Genomic DNA, 16,828 nt, shown 5'->3' on the forward strand with positions numbered 1-16,828 from the left:
TTAATATATTAAATATTTGGCTTGTTTTATTACCATTTGAATATTTTTAAATTAAATTATGGCAATAAGTATATAAGAATTTTATTTAAAACCCTAAAAAATAAACAAAGCTTAGATTATGAGCTGTGACTCAATAATGTTATATATCAACTATAATACAGTTAGAAAATTGATAGAGATATTGTCACCTATGTTGTTTTAGAGAAATACTATAACTAGGTATTTTCTATAGTTACACGTATATGAAATTTTGGTTGTTATGTCTTCCAAATTATTTTTTATTACTTTTTATATTTTATTTTGAATTACGAATTTTATTTCTCTTTTTCTTTTCTTTTTTGAACTTGAATTTGAATGAAAGAAATAGACAAAAGAAAGCAGGTTATTTTTAGGAATAAAAAAGCCGAAAATAATAGGCGGATTTTCTTCAGTAAATTAATTGACAAAGGGGTTTTCTAAGGTAGGAAATAAAAATAATATTTTTCATATGTAAATCGTCAAAATAAGGGTGAGAGGGTAAAAGGGGAGTACTTTTTTGAATCACCGTTGGAGGTATGGGAAGAGTTAATAATGTGATGGGACCCGCGTCTGAGGCCAAGGCGTGTGAGAAACGACGAGGGTACATAGAGAGTGCTTCGGTGCCGCGATGGGATGGATGTACTATTCATCGCACCGATGGACTGTGAAAGGGGACTGGGAGAGCGGAGGAGGAGGGTGGGTATGGGGAAGACGAAGCTGGACTCGGGTTGGTTGGCAGCGAGATCCTCGGAAGTAGCGGCCACGGGCGTGCAGTTGACCACAACCCAACCTCCGACTGGCCCCTCCGCGCCATGGATGGAGGCTGTGGTGCCCGGCACGTAAGCCTGCGCCTCTCGCTTCACCGTTCTATTATTCCTTATCCTCTTTCGATACCAGATGTTGTAGAATCAATCGCGTGATCCAAATATTGCTACAGAGGGCTGTTTATTTGGCTCTATTCCATGTCTATTAAGCCATTGCACTAGGGAGATTGCTTCTTGGTACGGATTATCTCTAATCCCCATTGCCCATGTAGTCAACCGGCTTCTGGAATCCTGATTTTATCTGATAGTCTCATTTACTTAGTCTAGATAAGGGGACCACGAATTGGACCATAAAAATTGTGTACACCTGCAGGAATCTGCTTTATACCTGAGTTTGATTCAAGTTGAAGGTGCAGCAAGAACTGCAGACTGGAAGATTCTTAGGGGATTAGAAATGAGCGCTTTAGTAGGAATACTGAAACCGTCTCTCTGTTCTTGTCCAAGTCATCTTCTCATGTAATCATGTGTTTCCGTATCTATAATTGGATCTAGATCTATGCAATCGGGATTTTCTGTTGTTTGCTTGGTGAACTTTTTCACTTTTCACATTTAGAAATTAGGAGATCTGCCTTGGGGTCTTCAAAGAAGGCAATTCTAGCAGATGCACCTCCTTTTCGGAATCTTGGTCTTCAAAGGTTGTAGTGATGGACTAAATTGGCGGATACATTAATTGTTTGCACTGGAGGAATTTTCGCCAATTAATGATATATTTTTAAGCAATAATGATTTTCTATTGAAGTATTTAGTGACGGTAGAAGACTTGCGAGTAATGTTTAGTTGGTTGAAATTATTCCATGAACAGGGAACTGAGTAACAAATGAAAGTTGGATGGGGGTATTTAGATCTTTGGAGTTTTGGTACCTGGTGTTTAAATTTGTCTTACCATCAAGTTAAGTTATGGTCTGGGAGTCCATGGTCCATATTCTGAAGTGAAGAATCGGGTGGTTAAACGTTTGATTTACTGATGTGTGACGAGGAAAAATCTATGCAATGGGTAAATATCAAGTCCGTGATAGAATTAGTGTTCCAATCATGGTTCAATGTTTTGGGTACCAGATCTGTGTTGATCCCTGATCGAATCGATGTGGGTCTGGTACATGCCAATATACTCACATATCATATGCTGGAACATGCCGCAGATTTTTTTCTTTTAAGATTTAAGTATACAGAGTGTTGGACGGCACATATTGTGGTTTATGGTGCTGACATGAAAGGCCTGCTCGATGTATACTGATCCAAGTGATCTGTAGCATCATGGTTCCAATTAAAGGATGACTGGATAAATCCAGATCTGTAGGATCAGATCCGACTCTTTTTTCTGAGCAAGTGATAAATGATGTGGAGTCTGATAATTGTGGTTTGTATCTGTCTGTACTGATAAGCCAGAGGCGGAGAGAAATATTGAAGGTGTCAAAGAGAGAAGAGGTTGTAGGTGATAAAGCTGAAATATGACAGAGAAAGAAACATAAGTCAAAGTGCTGCCACTGGATGATGCTGTAATTCAGAAGTTCAAAAAGACTTGTCAGCTAATGATTGTCATCACCCTTCGTATAAAATTTGTGAAAGTGATTTTTTTGGATGAGGATAGTAGTGAGATGAATTGGTGTAGAGATGATTCAAGAGTGATAATAAATCATTGATGAAAAGGAAAATATTACCAACAGCAGCCGAGTACAAAAGGCTCCTGCTAAAGCAGGGTCTAGGAAGGATGAATTTAATTAGTCTTACCCTCGTAAGAAGTGACAGAGGTTGTTTCTGCAACTTGAAACTCAGCCACTTAGATTACAAAGGAGTAATCTTATCATGACACTAAAGCTCACCCTCATGAAAAGGAAATGCAATAAAGGGGAATATGTTGGCAGGATGTTGGATTCCATAGAAGAGCATTGTGGCTCTGGGAATTTGACCTCTTTTCATTTTATGCTGTGGGAATCATTTTAGAATTGTAGAGGGCCTTAAAAGACGTTCTTTTAAGGAACTTTTGGAGGGTGTTAGGTTCAAAAAGACTGAAGGGGCTATTCCAACTTAGATGAGGATTGTTTAAAGTTGTCTGATAGAAGTATTTCATCTAAGCCCATAAAGAGGATGATTGCTTTGTGGAGATCAGATTGTTGAATTATAAAATTTGTGGCAATTTCTTCAATGCATTCTGTGGAGTTACTCTGAATATTACTTGCAATGCATAATAGTCTTATATATGACAGGAAATAGCAGGTTTGGAATGAGTTGTTAAAAGTGATTATAAGTGTGGAAAGTGGAAACTACCAACATCAAAATGAATGCTACATGGGGAGGTGGGTCTAGGTCCACATTTTCGTGTGGTTGGAGATCAATATTATAATTTTGAAGTATCCATGAATGACACTGCTCTTACAACATTTGACATTGATATCTAATTGTCACGAATCAAAGTAGTGATAGTTGTGGTATCATAATCATTAAGTTTATTTCTGTAATAGCCACTATGTCATTATTGTAAGGCAAGTAGGCTTTCCCTATGCCACACTATAGAGATATATGAGACTAATTTGTTCCACGACCCACGAATGAAATGATTGGCTACTTATAGTTTGGATACATCCTAACATTTGACCTTGGTCCTCTTTATACGGAACAATCGCATCTTGTTAGTTGTAAAATAAGTGACATGGATATGGTGGATGTTGAGAAGTTCAAACCGTATGAATTAGTGAATTGATGACATATCCTTTGTCATGATGAACTATTGGTTTCTGAGGTAATTCATGAGCACATATAAATAAGTGATGTACCATGTGAATAATTTGTGAAAGTTATAAAGTACATGGTTTATGGTTTCTGATTACTGTTACTAAGTCATGCTTCTGGTTGATGTATATAATTTTTTGGTTTCTTTCACAGTGTTTTGGGAACGCTGCTAAAGAACAACTTGGTGCCAGATCCTTTCTATGGGCTAAACAATGAAGCAATAATTGATATTGCCAATTCCGGGAGGGAATATTACACATTTTGGTTTTTCACAACCTTTGAGTGTAAGAAGGTATAAAGCTCTGTTATTTGCTTGTTTCACTCTGTTTTTTACATCTATTATTCATATTACGTACCTAGCATGGTTGCTTTATTTAATAAGTTCTTCAGATTAAATCTTTGTCATTGTATACTTTCTGCCTTGATTCTTCTTTTCCAAATGATCATGATATATGGAAGGATGAAAATAATGTATTAAACCTGATATTCTGGACTATTAAAGATGTTAGGAATGTCCTTCCTTGGTAGGATATATATTTAACTAGTTTTTCTTCAGAATTATGGGTGATGAAACCAACCTAGGAACATGTCACTATTCTAAATAATTTATAGCAATGTGGGCACCGTGGGAAATTGCTTTTGTTAGGCAGTCAACAAGATAAGTGGGTTTCATAGTGCACTTCTTATTTGCCTTAACTTTATTAAAGTTAATCAGAGGAAATCTAAAAGAGACAAAACATGCCTATAGAAAGTCAGCTTTAAAAAAATCATAATGATTTTGGTCAAATAAGTCATAGAAAATAAAAAAAGGACATAAAACCAAAGAGGAGACAAAAAAATCAATTCATTCCTTAGCAACAGCATTCAATATCTGTGATTTTTTTCTCATCAACAGCAAGATACCCTTGGGAATGTTGGACATATGGTGGCTGCTGCAGCACCTCTGACCTTTGTGTTCTTGTATGGGAATGGGGTCTCAAGCAGGATTGGACCAGTCATATACAAGGATAAACCTAGTCCCATTTGAAGCCAGTTTGGAATAAATTCAACAGAATCAGATTCAGTGTTGCTAAAGAACTCATCAAGGAATATATCTGGGCCTGGTACCAATACTGGGAGGGCCTTGTTGGTCACGACGGTGATACAAATGAGCAATGGAGGTAAAAAAACACTCGAAGACACGAATGGGATAATATTAGATTTAAAAGAAAAAATCCAAAAGATTAAAAAGGTATGGTTGGTACTTGGTACTCGTACTTTCACAGCCCATTGTGCTACTATAGTAGTGTACCAGATGTAAGCTTATATTTGACTGGACTGGGTATTTTGTCTAGTCTATGTACCAATCGGTCATTGGACCAGTAAATACTGGTTTGTATAGACCATTTTGATAGGTTTTTTATGTCTTGGAACTAATAATCGAATTTCAGTCAAATTAATTGTTTTGACTGACTGTTCTAAAGTACATGTTCAGTAAAAAGCCAGTATGAACTAGAATGAACATTGAAGTAGCAATAAATGTGAGAATGTTGAGTTCCATAATCTCATCATTCTTATACCACAATAACTTGGATTCTGGTTTGATAATCCTATATGAGATGAACAATGTTTGAGTATGGGAATGGTATTTTGCTGGCCATATGCCCCTGTACAACATACTAATTAGTTTCAAGGAAGAGATGTGGTACAGGTAGTGAGAAAGTGGATTTTATATGGAACAGGTCCTAAATAACTGTGGAAGTAGGATGACTTGCTGATGTTATCTGGGTATGGTGAAAATTAGGGGTTCATGCATTGAAATTTAATGAAGTTTGACTTTTGAACAAAATGTTGTTACATCAATGAGTCCCAAATTCAAAAACATCAAATTAGTGTTACAATTGGTAACATGCTCAACATATAGAATCTAGCAGGCAGTAACTTGGAAAAAACTAGGAATAATTATTAGATGAAAGTGCTGTTTATGGCTGAATTTTTTGATCCTAATTATATAAACTCTTGGAATTCCAAATTTTATTATTGTTTGTCCTTTATTTTTCAGACAGCAAATCAACATGTACACCTCAACTTCCGTGCAATTAATTACTCAGCTGAAGTTTATTTGAATGGTCACAAAGAGATTCTTCCTAAAGGGATGTTCCGAAGACATTCACTGAATATTACTGATATTCTTACTCCTAGTGGGATAAATATGCTTGCTGTCCTTGTTCATCCTCCTGATCATCCTGGTAGCATACCTCCTCAGGGAGGACAAGGTGGGGATCATGAGGTTTGTATCATTTTCTTTAGACTTACTCCATTCACTTATGTCGTTTTCTTTAAAGGTTTCATTATGTTCAATTCAATATATCTTTGACTGTTGTTTTGTTCATCCATATTTGTTAAAGCTGAGTGAACTTGTTAATTATTTACTTGTCTGCTTAATTTCAAGATTTTTGTTTTTTTATACTATGATGAAATTAAGATTATGTTTAAGAAATTTAGCTGTTTCTGTTCTTGTTGGTTTTTGGTAAGTCACGAAGCTATTTGGGCGGAATTCATTAGTTGATTAGAACAGTAAAATTTTTTGTCTCATTTCTTGTTGCATCATTAGTATGAAATTCCCAATATTAATTTGATTGTCATTAAATTTTCTCAATTTGATTAAGAAATATATTCTTAAGAAGCTAGTATAAACAAGTCATGTAAAAATTTTCTAATGTGACAGGTTAAACCCTTCTATCAGGAAATTTTTCAAATATGAGTAGGAGAAAGTGCCTCCTAGGATATAGAACAAGAGAAAAGAAGATAGTTATCAATCTAAAGCTAATGTTAATTTAATACATAAATGGAACAGCATACCTTTGAGAATGACGAATAGGCCTTACAAGCTCTTATGCATGGAAGATGAGGGAGAAAACGTGATATTGTTCCCCCAAGATATCATACTAAAAGAGGAATCTCTCAAAATGTGACTCCTAACAATTAAAAAACTTTCCTAAAAGTTCTATAACTTCATTATGACTTTCAGACATCAAATAACTTAAAATAGGACTCTCTATATATAATCCTAATTAAAAATTGATAAATATGTTAATTAAGTTACCACAAGTTCCAAAGGGTTAAGCTGTTAATAAAGAAAATATATTTATAAATTTTAACATCCTCTTCCATGTGCAAGCATGATTATTCTACATGAATTGAACTCAAGTGCATGCTGCAAGCTAAACTGAGAGAAGGATATTATATTAGTTAAACATAGTGAAAAATAAAGAGACGCGAATACTATATTCGAACTAACAACCTGCAAAACCAACAGTTAATTTATGTTAGTGCCTATTATTTATTATGATCATCAAAGTCAAACCATGATTTTGTAGTTCATTTGAATAATTAGGCAGAACAAGTCTGGTGTAGTCCTTATCAAGTCAGATTGACTCGGTATGGGTTACATCCTTTAGCTAAGTTTTCTGCATTATGTTTTTCTTCTTGTCAATAGTTCAATGGAACGCTTCAAATTTTATATATTGTTCTCATATTTGCAGATGGTTTTTCTGAACTTTACATAATCTCTGTTTTGGATTCAATAGTTGCATTTATATTTTACATTAAAAATAGTCTGTTTTTTCCAATTTTTCCTGCAAAAAATTGAGTTTTTGGTGAGGTATGTATTTGAAAGAATACACAATTGTCTATTCTGACAACTACAAACTGTCCCAATCAGATCGGGAAAGATGTTGCTGCTCACTATGTTGAAGGTTGGGATTGGATGACCCCAATAAGGTATGCTATTAAGTGTTATTGTAGTGAATTTCAAATATTTGCACTTTTGTTGGGAGCCATTATTTTAAATTCCTTAGTTATTTGTATGTTGTCCATTTCCATATGTAAAAATCATTCTGGTTTTCTCAACAATTTATACATTATATGATAAGTACAAAACGTCATTGGCACTTCAACTAAGAGTCCTTGATACACCATCTTTGAAATATTTGTATTAGTTGGTTTTGTATTTGTAAAAACATTGTTTTGCATCCATTACACTTCAATATCTCTACAACTATATGCTAGATGCTTTATTCTTTCAACTTACTATGATCCTTGTTTCCTAGAAGTGGAGAATGAGGACCCATTGGCCATTGGGCATTGGAATTAGATCCCACTTGATATGAGATATGTACTTCAAGTTTCCATGAGTCTTGTTCTTGGTATATGCTATCCTGTTTACCATAAAATCAGATTAAATTTTGGAATCTTTTAGGTTGAAACAAGCCCAAATTTTTAGTAGTAAGGTTTGTAATTTTGTACCGTATTGGAGTTTCGAACTCAGCTCGATACGGTATGGTATAACTATAATGAGAAGTACGTTTCGGTATATCGCTCGGTGTGTGTGTGTGTGTGTGTATATATATATATATGTATATATATATACATGTATACATGTATATATATATATACATGTATGTATATATACCTATATACATTTATACATACATACATTTATACATACATACATTATATATATATATATATATATATATATATATATATATATATATATATATATATATATATACTCCCCACACTTTGCTCGCGTGAGGAGGTTTCGTTCTCCTCGCATGAAAAAAAAAAGAAAGGGTGACATCGCTTAGTTTCTGCTCGCGTGGGGAGAAGAAACTGAGGGTTCCTGACTTCCTTCTCCCCGTGCAAAAAAGTAAAAAAAATGCCTCGTTCCTTCTACCTGCGTGGGGAGAAGAAACTGCTTCTCCTTGCGAGACGTCGTCGAGACTTCTTCTCTCCCTGCGCCGATGAGTAGAAGTCGCCAATAACGTCGAGACCTCGTCGCCTTAGACGAGGAGGTGACATCATCTGCAGCGTCCGGCGGCGAGGGAGGGCGGCGACAGATCGGGATTGTCAAGGGAGAGCGGCATCGGATTTTCAAGTTTTCTCTTTTCTTCTCCCTCTACTGATACCATTCGGTAGCGGGCAGTGATGGTTGATTTAGGGTGATAACGGAGTGGAAATAGCCCCAATTGACGCTATCGCCTGGTAGCGGGCGGTCTACGTACCTGTCTGTTGATGGACCGGTACGTATCGCCCGGTACGGATGGTATTATTTGAAATTAAAATCCTTGATTAGTAGTAAATTCACAAATTGGTGTACGTAAGGTAACCCTAGTCATAATGTGTTATCACAAATACCATTTGCTATCACTCAAACAGCTTACATGCTCAATAACTTGTGTGATAATCTAATTCTCCACATTGGGGTAAGGAAGACTTAGATTTACATATTTAGAATAAAGAATTAGTTTAGAGTCATCACAAATGATATCTAAGCAATTCTGTGGGCCTTTCTTGTGATTGACACTCTCCAAGATGTGATTGCTATACGTGCATGAAGATGAAAGTTTCCTCATGTAAGCATCATGTCAGGATCCTGAAAGGTGGGTTCTAGTAGGTTATCATGTCCTGATCAGGAAAATCTTGACCCTTGAGTGAAGACTATGATGGTCTAATAATCCCACGTGGAGGAATGAGGAATATATACAGGCATATTATGTGTACTCACTGATAAACATATATGTTGTATATATCTGATCCCCATCTCTTAAAGTTACATGTGGCTATTGATATGCTTATAAATGCTTAAATAAAGGTTATAAGTCTTGATCCAAGTACCAATTTCTCTAGTGTATCGGACTAGGAAGAAGAGGAAGCTTCTCACTAATTAGGTCATTGATTAATCTTAAGGTCAGATGGCATGAAACTTGCATGCCTTGGATGTCAGTTTCCATGCTAGTTTATGAGATCGGGCAATGCATCTTAGCAGGTATATGCCTGAGGCATAGAATATTGCTGTTATGCAAATTACAGTAACAACTGTGCCAGTGTTCAATCACCACTGGCAATTGTTTATTTCTTTTTCATATTTCATAATATATCGTTTGTCTATATATGAAAAATTGTGGTCCCTGCTTTTCTTGATAGATCTTTTCCTCTGTACTGCAGAGACAGGAACACTGGGATTTGGGATGAAGTATCTGTTCAAGTTACAGGGGTGAGGTTTATTCTTTCTTTAGCATTTCTTTGTAAGATTCTCATCTCAATAGATAACCACATAACATAATTTATGTTGTGTACTAATAGTTGCAATTCAAAAGTTATTCTGGGTTTAGTTTTATTTTGGATTTTCTTGTATCCATTAAATTTGTTTTTGTTTTTGTATAGGTTGCCTCATAACATAGTTTGGTTTATTAGTGGTCAATGATAGCTTTTTTATACTCTAAATATAGTTGCATGAATATGTGCATTGATCCTACCATTATACTCTTATTTACTTTTGTGAATTTTTAGCTTGTTCTTTGATTAACTAGTTTACAGTTTGTATATGACTTTTCCTCATATAGGAACTGATGCACAGTGATATCTGGGTCCTATAATTTTGTGATGCATTTCTTCATTCCTTTGATGCAGCCTGTGAAGATAACTGATCCACACCTGGTCTCATCATTCTTCGATGGCTTTAAGAGGGCGTATCTCCATACTACTGTTGGACTAGAAAACAAAAGTCCATGGCTTGCAGAGTGTTTATTGTCTCTGCAGGTTACCACTGAATTAGAGGGAAATATCTGCCTGGTCGAGCATCTTCAATCTCATGAGTTACAAATTCCTCCTGGAACACACATAGAATTTACGCTACCTCCGGTGTGTATAAACCTGTATCTAAGGCTCTTGTTAATCAGTTTTATTAAGTAGCATCATATTTCTTCACTTAATCTGTTGAGGATATTACCAAACTTTTCCTTTTTTGCTAAGGCTCAGTGATTGATTCACCACTTTTGTCCAGGAGGCATGCCTCTTGAGCAACATTAATAAAAAGGTTCCAGTTGGATTAAAGAACTGATTTTAGCATGGGGTTTGCTTCTGGATAAACCTAGATGTACAGTGCAGGAGAAATAAAGATCAATTAGGTGACAACGAGAATAGAGGAGGTGAACAAGAAGCCATAAGCAACCTTTGTACTTTATAGATATAAGAATCATGTGCATAACAAAAGACCAATGGTCAAAGGACAATCAGTACCAAGAGTTCATGCCTTGAAGACTGACAAAGTTGTAAAAACAATCAAAATTTTTGGAAGATATATTACAACTAAAAAAGAGACAAAAAATGTTGTATGACAAAATACAAAACTTATAATAAGTATGAGAAAAAGGGTTATTTTCATATTGTTAAATCTAGAGAAAAAAACAATAGAGATTTATATAACTTTAGATGTATAAAGGATGAAGATCTGGATACTTACTAATGGTGTAAAAATGAAGGAAAGATGTATACTTCGAAAAAATATGGATACATTTGACTATTCCAGAAGTCTCCTCTAAGTATCGTATCTGACATATATTTGATAAATATATGATAAACATATGACATGCATTTTTAAGATTGTGTTCATAGTTATGCACACATATTCAAGAAGACTCCTATTTTATGGCATCTACAATTTGTATAGTCATTTTTCAATATCATGCAACTGACAATATGTGGCATGCAAGCTCTTCTTCTATAAACCCAGCCTGTGGTGGCCAAATGGCATGGGTAAGCAGTCCTTGTATGATGTTGAGATAACAGTTGATGTAAAGGGATCTGGTGAATCTGATTCATGGAACCATCGTTTTGGATTCCGTAAAATCGAGAGCTTTGTTGATGATGTTACCGGTGGCAGGTACATAAATCAGATTGTATATCTCACTTCTTATGATTAAAGTTTACAAATTTCAATATCATATGAGCCACATTGAACTTTGATATTCTTTTGCAGATTGTTCAAAGTGAATGGAGAACCAGTTTTTATCCGTGGAGGAAACTGGATATTGTCTGATGGGCTATTACGACTTTCTAAGAAGAGATACATGACTGACATAAAATTCCACGCTGATATGAACTTTAACATGCTACGCTGTTGGGGTGGTGGAATAGCTGAGAGGCCAGAATTTTACCAATGCTGTGATATGTATGGCTTGCTGGTAAGATGTGTAAATATTAGTTGTTCTTTATATTTTATTGTCTTGGCTAATCTAAAATGTCAGCTACTATGTCCAATCAAGTGCATGAGAGAATGAAAATTCTATCTGCTAAGCATCATTTAGGTTTAGTTTTGGGAAATATTTTAAGGACAAATGGCTAGATATGCCCTTTCAGTTACGGCTCAAAAAATAGGTTCATATTTGATTGGATTGACTTTCTGTATGTTAAGTTGATTTAATCTAATAGCCTAGGTTTGCCTGTATATCTATTGCTTGGTTCAAAGTAATGAATACTGGAATGGCATGGCTTGGTCTGCATGCATAATAGGATTGCTGGATGGAGGGCTCTCTGTCCTTCACTCTCACAAGCAGTATAGTCATAAGCGTTAGGCGCTAAAAGGTGCCACAATCCCAAAATGCTCGAGGCGCTAGACTCTCCCTCGAGTGAAGCGCGGGTTCCTGAATATTATAATTTAAAAATTATATATCATGATTAATAAAAATAAACAGCTGCTGTTAATTAATATAAACAGGGCTGCTCAAGCCCCACTAGAGTGCTTCCAGGTCAACTTATCCTAGAAGGCAGCTGCTGTTCTCACAAACTTAGACAAAAAGAATCAACTTTTATTTATCTAAAAATTGAAACATAACCATAAAAAATTGATAAACAACAATGAAGGCAGCGGTGAATGGGAAGAGGGAAGAGGGGGCGCAGGGAGGGGGGGGGGGCAGTGGTGGTGAGGTGCGGGGGTGTTTGTAGTCGATGCTTGGGGGGTTGTGGTGAACGAGAGATATACCGGGAAGGAGAGGACTCCACTACTACTGCTGGTGGAAGATGTTTCCGTTGCTGCTATTGGGGAAGTAGGCTGCCGCTGTGCAAAAACGAAGTGGGAAAGAGGGTTTCTGCATCAGGGTTCTTCCTCCCATGTGGTTTCTAGCTTTCTGCAATAGATAATTGGTTCAATATAACCGATTGTCTGGTGTTTTGTTCGACTCAAGCTTGATGGATAATCAGTTAAATCAAACTAGATGTGATTGTCTGGTTCGACTTAGGCTCGACCTGGTTTGAGTTGAACCGGGCAAGTGCTCGGCACTGCCTAGTGCCTGGGCCTAGGCGAGCACTTGGGCCTCGCCTAAGTGAAGACACTCACACAGCCCAATAGGCGAGTGCTCGGGCCTCCCCTGGGCACCTAGGCGAGTGCCTAAGTGCTCGGTTCACTGTACATAAGTCATTACCCTATAAGCAAAATCAACACAATCTCATAAGATCATTTTGTATTAGTTTCACTAGATATTGGAGTTACATAGCATATTCCAAATGCAGAATTACAAGTGCCAAAGCTAATTAACATATAACATCGGATGAATATGATGCTAATCAACATCTCACAGCTCCCAGCATGGTTTAACATCTATCCAGATCTCCATTGTGGCTCCAATGTATCTTGGATCATCATGATCTCTGTATCATAGGTCTGTTCTCTTTGTTGATATGTTCAAGAAGCAAATCTTCACAGGAAAGGACTAATATATTTAAGAAATAGGATGCTTAGTGGTGAGCATCCTCAATCAGCTGCACTAAACATGTAAATGATTTGTGAAAGTAACAAGCATACCATTATTGTAGTTGTCAATTGCCGAAACATTATATCAACTAGCATAACTGTATAATACATCTTTCTTTTATTAGTCTCTCCTCTTTTGGTGGAGAAGATTCTAGTTCTGTAGTGAACAAGCTTGGGAGCATATTCAGTTCATTCTTTTGATTGTCTTTGACTTCAGAGGCAAAGTAATTCCATTATCTAAAGTTCTTCCCAAAAGCTACTACACCCCAAAAGGTTAAATATTTGTGGGGGTTCCATTAAACATAAGGTTCATCTTAAGGAAATTCTTTTAAGGGGTGGGTTTTAAATGCTTATTGTCCCTCCCGCAGATGGTGCAGATCTAGACTATTTAACACATGCTTCCGTATTTTCCCTTTGTCTCAAAGTTTGGTTTTGAATCTAGTTAAGGTTGAGTCTATAAATTCATGTTTGTGGAATTTTGTTCATATGATTGAATCATTATTAGAAAGATAAGAAGCTAAGCTTTTCCTACAATTTGTTTTATGATCCTTCCTCCTCTACTCTGATCTTCTGTTGGAGTCTACTTTGCTGGATAGGAGATGGCTCAGCATATTGTTATCATGGAAAATTATCCAAACTCTGGTTGACTGATGAATGATAGAATTGTGTCTATATTTTGGCACCTACACTTGTATTCTAGTGTTCTCTTGGAGCACAAATGTTGCTTTTTATCTCTCATACTTTTCTTCCCTACTTTATAGAAAATAACAATTACATTTTTGTTACTTCCTTTTTAGTTGAACTTTACATGAAATTCATATGAACTTTTGATTAGATATAGGATATTTGTTTTTGCATCAATTCTCTATGTTTTCAGCATCTTAATTTGTGATGACAATTACTTTGCTACAGGTTTGGCAAGAATTTTGGATAACAGGAGATGTTGATGGACGAGGTGTACCAATATCTAATCCTGATGGGCCTTTGGACCATAACCTTTTTATTTTATGTGCAAGAGACACTGTCAAGCTTCTCAGGAACCATGCTAGCCTGGCTCTTTGGGTTGGTGGCAATGAACAAATTCCCCCAAAAGATATTAACACATCTCTTAAAAATGACTTGAAACTCCATCCATTGTTTCATACTACAGTTGAAGGTTTGTCAGACAACACAAAGGACCCAAGTCAGTATCTTGATGGGACACGTGTATATATACAAGGATCACTATGGGATGGTTTTGCAAATGGAAAGGGTGATTTTACTGATGGACCTTATGAAATCCAGAACCCTGAAGATTTCTTTAGGGATAATTTCTACCCATATGGGTTCAATCCAGAGGTTGGCTCTGTTGGCATGCCCGTTGCAGCTACAATCAGGGCCACAATGCCTTCAGAAGGATGGCTAATACCATTATTCAGCAAGGGATCTGATGGGTACATAGAAGAAATTCCGAACCCTATATGGGAGTATCACAAATACATTCCATATTCAAAGCCAGGGAAAGTCCATGATCAGATTGAGCTTTATGGGCGTCCAAAAGGCCTGGATGATTTCTGTGACAAGGTAAACCAAATCGCTAGTCTTTTTAAATTGAAACTTGTTGAATCTTCTTTGCAGCAAATCTCTTGTTCATTTTGTTGCAGGCACAACTTGTCAATTATGTCCAATATAGAGCCTTACTGGAGGGTTGGACTTCTCGAATGTGGACCAAGTACACAGGTGTCCTGATTTGGAAGACTCAAAATCCTTGGACAGGCCTCCGAGGTCAGTTCTATGATCATCTTCATGATCAGACTGCAGGATTCTTTGGCTGTCGCTGTGCTGCTGAACCAATTCATGTCCAGCTCAATCTAGCTAGCTACTTTGTAGAGGTAATTTGATTTACTATATTATAGTATTAAATGTAATATCTTGAATTCTACAAAGCAATTATTTGTGTGCTAGGTCGTGAATACAACTTCAGCTGGACTTTCAAATGTGGCAGTAGAAGTTTCAGTTTGGGGCCTGGATGGATCTTGTCCGTTCTACAATGTCACAGAGAAAATCTTGGTACCACCCAAGAAGGTGGTAGAAGTTGTCAAAATGAAGTATCCCAATTCAAAGAATGCACAGCCAGTGTATTTTCTTCTTCTCAAACTCTTCAGACTGTCAGATTTTTCCATATTATCTAGGAACTTTTATTGGTTGCATCTGCCTGGCAAAGACTTTAAGTCGTTGGAACTATATCGAAAGAAGAGAGTGCCACTAAAGATTATATCTGAAGTTCTTATATCAGGTCAGACCTACGAAGTAAACATGCAATTGAAGAACCTCTCAAAAAGCTCTAGGCGTTTAATCTGCAACGAAATGGATAATAAAAAGGAAGGTGGTGAGAACTGCATAAATTTAGGAAAATCAATCATTGGCTCAGAAGAAAAGGAAAGCAGCATTCTGAGGAGAATTTCTAGAGGCCTTGGCTTCTTGAGGTCAGTGGATACCCCCACCATGGTTGACATAAATGGAAATGATTCAGGAGTTGCCTTTTTCCTTCATTTTTCTGTTCATGCTGCAAAGAAAAACCACGGAACTTCTGGAGTTACACGAATCCTTCCAGTCCATTACACCGACAACTATTTCTCACTTGTTCCTGGTGAAACAATGAACGTCTCTATCACTTTTGAGGCTCCTCCTGGAATCACTCCGCGAGTCACTCTTTGCGGTTGGAACAATCATGAAGACCATGTTATCGTTTGATCTTCAGCTGGAGCCTTCATTTCAGGCGATGTACTCCAAAACTTTGTAGCACAGATCTTAGGTTCTTCCCAAGTGAACATCTTCTGACAATTAAATTTGGACGTCTGATTGTTACTGTTAATCTCTCTACTTGTACTATCATCATCTGGAAGCATCAATAAGGTTTTTGGTTCAAGGGAACAATAAGGAGTGCAGAGAATAATTGTAGCATTCACAAAACGCTGATACTGTGAATCGCCTTATATGACCCTGTACAAGGTCGAAATAATCTGTGTTATATAATTAGATTTAACGCTATATATATATATATATATATATGCATTCATACCTAGACTAACTTTATATATATGCATGCATACCTAGACTAACTTTTGTAGGATTTTAGTAAACATAGTCCAAGGTTCATATTGTCATAGATCTCTTTTATTCAAAAGTTTGGCACAAGTATCAAACCTCCAACGCGAAAGGAGATTCACAGCATATATTTGAATGGGGAGGTAATAAAATTGAAGGATATATGTAAGGTGACACTGATATATGATAGTTAGATAGACCCAACAAGGAGTATCATCAATGTTCTTGTGTATTACAACATACAAGTAATTTTTCATAAGCTAGTTGATGCTTTCAACAAGATTCAAAATGCAAATTATATTACAAACCTAATAAACACTATGATAGAGGAGATCATACTATAGTATTTTATCCAAATAGTTATTGACAATAGAGCTAATTTTAAGAAGTCTAGATTATAATTTTAAGATCGAAAAAAATATATTATTTTGGACTTTATGCATAGCTCATTAAATAGATCTAGTGCTAAAAGATATTGGTGAGCTACCAATAGTTAGCAAGTATGTAGCTTGGGCACAATCGATAATAAAGTTTATATGATGCAAAAATATATAAATTGTGAGATACTTCGACTTGGAGTCATTCAATTTGCTGTCTT

The 16,828-nt window shown here is 36.3% G+C and overlaps 1 protein-coding gene across 1 annotated transcript; it reads left to right on the top strand.

The window, feature by feature from the left end:
• Positions 1 to 634: 634 nt before the first annotated feature.
• On the top strand, positions 635 to 16,051 carry LOC135618693 (mannosylglycoprotein endo-beta-mannosidase-like). Its single transcript, XM_065119842.1, has 11 exons — positions 635 to 857; positions 3,723 to 3,861; positions 5,611 to 5,838; positions 7,273 to 7,331; positions 9,561 to 9,609; positions 10,026 to 10,256; positions 11,108 to 11,277; positions 11,374 to 11,578; positions 14,056 to 14,706; positions 14,787 to 15,014; positions 15,088 to 16,051. The coding sequence occupies exons 1-11, from the start codon at positions 652 to 654 to the stop codon at positions 15,874 to 15,876; spliced, it is 2,955 nt and encodes a 984-aa protein (XP_064975914.1). The 5' UTR covers positions 635 to 651; the 3' UTR covers positions 15,877 to 16,051.
• The last annotated feature ends 777 nt before the right edge of the window (positions 16,052 to 16,828 follow it).

Source organism: Musa acuminata, chromosome BXJ1-3, assembly GCF_036884655.1.
Source record: "Musa acuminata AAA Group cultivar baxijiao chromosome BXJ1-3, Cavendish_Baxijiao_AAA, whole genome shotgun sequence".
Classification (NCBI taxonomy): domain Eukaryota; kingdom Viridiplantae; phylum Streptophyta; class Magnoliopsida; order Zingiberales; family Musaceae; genus Musa; species Musa acuminata.

Coding starts and splice junctions, on each gene's coding strand:
- LOC135618693 (XM_065119842.1), top strand. CDS start 652: ATGGATGTACTATTCATCGCACCGATGGACTGTGAAAGGGGACTGGGA. Junction 9,610..10,025: donor TATCTGTTCAAGTTACAGGG/GTGAGGTTTATT, acceptor CCTTTGATGCAG/CCTGTGAAGATAACTGATCC. Junction 11,579..14,055: donor GTGATATGTATGGCTTGCTG/GTAAGATGTGTA, acceptor ACTTTGCTACAG/GTTTGGCAAGAATTTTGGAT.